Source organism: Acanthisitta chloris, unplaced genomic scaffold (genome assembly GCF_000695815.1).
Source record: "Acanthisitta chloris isolate BGI_N310 unplaced genomic scaffold, ASM69581v1 scaffold39241, whole genome shotgun sequence".
NCBI lineage: Eukaryota > Metazoa > Chordata > Aves > Passeriformes > Acanthisittidae > Acanthisitta > Acanthisitta chloris.
The window spans coordinates 1-4,783 of NW_008655000.1; the positions used below are offsets into that span (position 1 = coordinate 1).

Genomic DNA, 4,783 nt, shown 5'->3' on the forward strand with positions numbered 1-4,783 from the left:
AGCGGGGGAGGGACCTGCCGCGGGGCACGACCCGCGTGTCCAGGTCCCCATGGGGACAGCCTTGACCCGACTGCCCCTCGACCCTGGGGTGGGGCTGTGGCTCTCTTCAAGCTATGGGATGGCTCCGACCTGGCTCTCTCCATGGCCTGGGATGGCTCTGACCTGGCTCTCTTCAAGCTATGGGATGGCTCTGACCTGGCTCTCTCCATGGCCTGGGATAGGGCTGATCTAACTCTCTAAGCCGTGGGATGGGGCTGATCTGGCTGTCTCCCATCCCCTGGGATGACGTCGACCTGTCTGACCCAGTTGTCCCACCTAGGGTGGCTCTGATCCAGCTGTACCCATTTCCCGAAGTGGTGTCTCTGACTCAGCTGTCTCCCATCCCTTGGGAAGGCTCTGATCTGGCTGTCTCTGTCCCCTGGGATAGCTCTGACGCGGCTGTTCCCCATCCCCTGGGACAGCTCTGACGCGGCTGTCGCTGTCCCCAGGAACCGGAGCAGAGGCTGGGGGCCGGGAGCGAGCCCTGCACGGCCGTCTGGCCTGCCTGGAGGAGCAGAACCGGCAGCTCCTGGGGCAGCTTGCGGAGAGCCAGTCCCAGGAAGGTGCGTGTCCCAGTGGGTTTGGGGGCCCTGATGCTATGGGATGGCAGGCTGGGTGCAGAGCTGAACCTGCTCTCCTGGAGACCTGTCCTGCCAGGGAGCACGAGCATTACTTGTTCTGCAAACCACAGTGACCCCAAACTCCCAGAGCACCCCTCAAGGAAGGTGGTGGAGGCAGGCACAGGGTGTGAGCTGCTGGGCCAGCACAAGGATGTGTTGGGAATGGCCTAAAGCTCTTAGTTCTCCCTTTTCCACTGTTCCTACTCTGAGATCTACCAGGAACATTAGAGTCTGACTTTGCAGAGGCACTGAGGATCCTCGTAGTGTTGTGGGGTTGGGGAGTCCTTGGTTTCTGGGGGCTGCTCACACCAATCTGCTCGTGTCTGGGCTCAGACAGCACAGTGCGGAAGGAACGGGAGGTGATGCTGCGGCTGAAGGAAGTGGTGGACAAACAGAGGGATGAACTTCGTGCCCAGGCCCACGAGATCGTCTGCAAGAGCCGAGACACGGAGGCGGTGAGGGTGTGGGAGCTCACGGGTGTGGTGTGCCAAGGGCCTGGGGACCTGCTTTCATGTCACGTCCCCCTGGGGCTGTCAGGCTGATGAGCCTGCTGGGGCAGATGCCTTGCCCAGTGGCTCTGATGTCCCTGGGTGGGGACACAGCCTCACCTTTGGCTGCCCTGGGCCCTCCAGCTGCAGGAACAGCTGCATCGCTTCATGTCCATGAACGAGGACCTGCGGCACAAGGTAGCCGTGGTGCAGGCTCAGCTCAAGAGTGCACTGGAGCAGAAGTCAGACCTGGAAGCTGAAATGCTGCAAATCCAGAGGGAAATGAGTAGGAGAAGCAGGACAGCCCCAGAGAGCCAGAGGCCAGAGCCCAGCCTGGTGAGTCTGAGCCTGTGGCAGCAACCTGACATTGCCAGCCCTAAGTGGAGCTTTTGGCATGCCTGGACTCACTGGCTGCCAGCAGGATGTGCTGCTCAAGTAAACCCCAGAGCTGAAAATTAAACAGTCTGCAATGCCCGTAAGGCCTTGTCTGTGAAAACTGGTAGGGGTGGAGCAAGGTGAGGTGATGAAAAACCAGGTGGGACTTGGAGGATGAGAAGGGTTTGCCACACGTGGTGATGGGCAGCAGGTGCTGGCTGAGCTGGGGAGCCACTGTGATCTGTGGAGGACTGCAGCAGCTCCAGACTAGGAAACTCATTCTTGAGGTTTTTCCATCTCTGGCTGCATGTGGCACCCAGCATTTGGGTGAGGGTTTTGGAGTCTCTGCTTGCCTGCTGACTGTCTTTCCATCCCCCCCAGGAAGGAGGACCATCACCCATGGTGGAGCCACAGCACCAGGATGCAGATGGGAACCCTGCTCACTGCTGCTTCTCCAAGGAAGAGCTGCAGCAGATCCTACAAGAGCGGAATGAGCTCAAGACTAACCTGTTCTTGGTGCAGGAGGAACTGGCCTATTACCAGCGGTGAGTCCTGCCACAGCAGCGTGGGGCACTGAGCTGGGTCCCTCCTGCCCCTGCAGCCACCTGTGGCTCATCAGAGGCTGCTGGTGGCCCAGTCAGGGCAGTCTTTCCCAGGCTGTTGGTTAACCAGCTGGCTGCCTTTTGCCAGGGAGCTGCTGAATGAGGAGAGAATTCCCAGCTTCTTCTTGGATGCAATGAAGTCAAATATCAAAAAACAGAGGAAAAAAATCAGAGCCAAAATGCTGGGAACGGCGGAGGAGTCGGCAAGCAGGTGAGTCTGGTGGAGGGGAGCCTCCCATGCAGGGTGGGTGCTGACTGGCAGGCTCCAGTGTTTCCATGTGGTGTGATGCCCTGGAAAGGAACTCCCCCAGGCCCAGAGCTGCCTCCTCCCTCCGGAGATCAAAGGTTTAAGGTCTGCAGTTGATGTCTTATTCTGGCATAGCCCTGGCTGTGCTGCTGGGCGAGAGATCAAAGGTTTAAGGTCTGCGGTTGATGTCTTATTCTGGCGTAGCCCTGGCTGTGCTGCTGGGCTGGGCTCTTTGCTGCTACTCATGTGTCCCTGTCACTACTCACACATGGCCTGGCTAAATGCCATTTATCCCTTCTGCATGACAAAAGGGAGGAGATGTGCTGGCACTGGGAGCACTGGACAGGGCAGGCTGTTCCCTGGGCTGCATGGGCTGTACAACTCCAGCACTCCCTGCTGTGATGAGCCTATGCCTCAGCGCAGGTTTTTCCCCCATTTCTTTGTGCTGCAGTGATGAAGATGAGGGCTCCTGGCTCCCAGCTCATGGCACAGACTGTGTGGATGCTCAGCCTCCTGAATCCAAAATTAGGAGCTTGTAAGTTTGCTCCTGTGTTGGGGTGCTGGTGAGGACAGGCACAGAGGTTTGGGGCTCAGTTGGGACCCAGTGCCTGTTGAGCTTGGGTGTGATGGGAAGGGAGTTGGGCTGCCCAGTGCAGGGCTGGCAGGGATGCTGCCAAAGCAGGGGGTGTTGGTTTAGAGGTGACTTGCCTTGTCCTGGGCAGGGGTGGGGCAAGTCTTGCTGCTGCCCTAGTGGTGCCACACACTCCCAGGGGTCCACAGCCAGGCTGTGTCCTGCTGCTGCCACCAAACACAGAGGTTAGGATATGACAGCTTCCCTGGGAAGGGTTACCCCCACCCACAGCTGTTATCTGCTCTCTTTGCAGTTTTGGGCTGTGGTATCAGGGCAGCAGCAAAGACACCCCCACGTCCAGCTGCTCTGGAGCCTGGGAAATCATCGACTCACTGGAGACACAGCTGGAGCCAGAGGGAGAGAGCAAGCCAAGGCCCAGCTCCCCTGACAGAGCCACACCAGCCCTCTGACCCCACCTGAACAGGAGCTGGATCTGACCACACAGCAGCACTTCCCAGCTCGTCTTCTTCTGGCATCCTCGAGAGTGGCACAGCAGCTCTGGCCACTTCCCTGTGCCGTGGTCACGGCGAAGCTGCAGCATGGGCAGATTCCTGGAAACCCACTGGGACACTTGGATGTGGTGTGCCTACCTGGCACAGGACAGCTCAGCACCTCCAGGCATCTGTGTCCATGGCTTAACTACAAGGGGTTCTGCACAGCTATGCCCCCTCTCCCCACTTCTCCCTGCTTACAGCTCAGTACAATAGGGGTCTGCACCCTCTTCCCACTCTGCACCCCAAAGAGGCTTTTCCCATCCACAGGTGGCTCGTTCTGCTTAACACCTCTGCTCACAGACCAGTCCTGCTCTGTGGGGATGTTTCACTTCACCCTTTCTGTTGATACCTCCCCAATCCCTGCAATGTGAAGGTCCAGTTGAGGTGTCCCAGGGTCACCACACGGCTGGGAGGGGCTGAGCATGCAGCACTGGGTGTCAGGGTGCTCCTGTGGCTGGGAGCTGTCAGGATTAGCACCACCAGTGCCACCTCTGTGCTTCTCAGGTATGGGGTGAATAATTTTGTATTGGGACCTCTTCCTGCTACTACTGGGAACTGGAAAACTGGAACAATCCCTGTGTTTATGGGAGCAAGTCAGTCCCCTTGGGTCAGGTACTTTCTAGCTTTAAAATTGGAGTTGGAAATAAAACAATCTCTTGTTTCTCCTCTGCGGTTACTTCTTGCAGGCTTCACTCTCTCCTTGCTTGGGAAGGGTTGGATGGTGCTGCCAGGCTTTACTCATGGCTCTCTAGCATAGCCACCACCTTTCCCGCACTGATGGCTGTGCTCTGTCAGCCCCCAAAGCCCCTTTTGGTGGGTCAGCTTTGATAGGGAGTGGGCTCTGGAGGCACAGTGCTGCAGTATTGGGCACAAAGGAGTTAAGTCCTGTGTGACAGGGGGAGCAGTGTGCTTCCAGCCCAGAGCCCCCCCCAGCTGAGCTGGCCTTGGGTAGGAAAAAGGTGTTTCCTGTGCATCTGCTGACACAAAGCTCCTGGGGACGTGGTGAGGTGGGACAGTGGCCAAGCAACCCTTCAAAGACCAACATAGGTCATGCTGCATCCCCATGGGAGATGCGGAGACCACACCTCTGAGCCCCTGCTTGGGGTTGGCAGTGCAATGGGTTGGCCCATGAGGATTGGGGCAGGGGGAGGCAGTGGGCACCTTGTATGGGGTGGGAAGACATTGGCTAAGACAGTGCTGGGAGCGATGGAGGATGGCACAGGGGGAGCAGGATGACGCAGGTGAGACGTTCAGTAGGTACCAGCCCCTGGGTGACTGTGCCAAGCT

General features: G+C 58.1%; 1 protein-coding gene across 1 annotated transcript; it reads left to right on the plus strand.

Moving 5' to 3' along the window:
- Positions 1 to 488: 488 nt before the first annotated feature.
- Positions 489 to 3,412, plus strand: RILP (Rab interacting lysosomal protein; the record flags this gene model as incomplete). Its single annotated transcript, XM_009083744.1, has 7 exons — positions 489 to 602; positions 993 to 1,114; positions 1,292 to 1,483; positions 1,904 to 2,067; positions 2,213 to 2,335; positions 2,823 to 2,906; positions 3,256 to 3,412. Coding segments are annotated over 7 exons (956 nt in total), but the record flags the coding sequence as incomplete, so codon positions are not given.
- Positions 3,413 to 4,783: the final 1,371 nt, after the last annotated feature.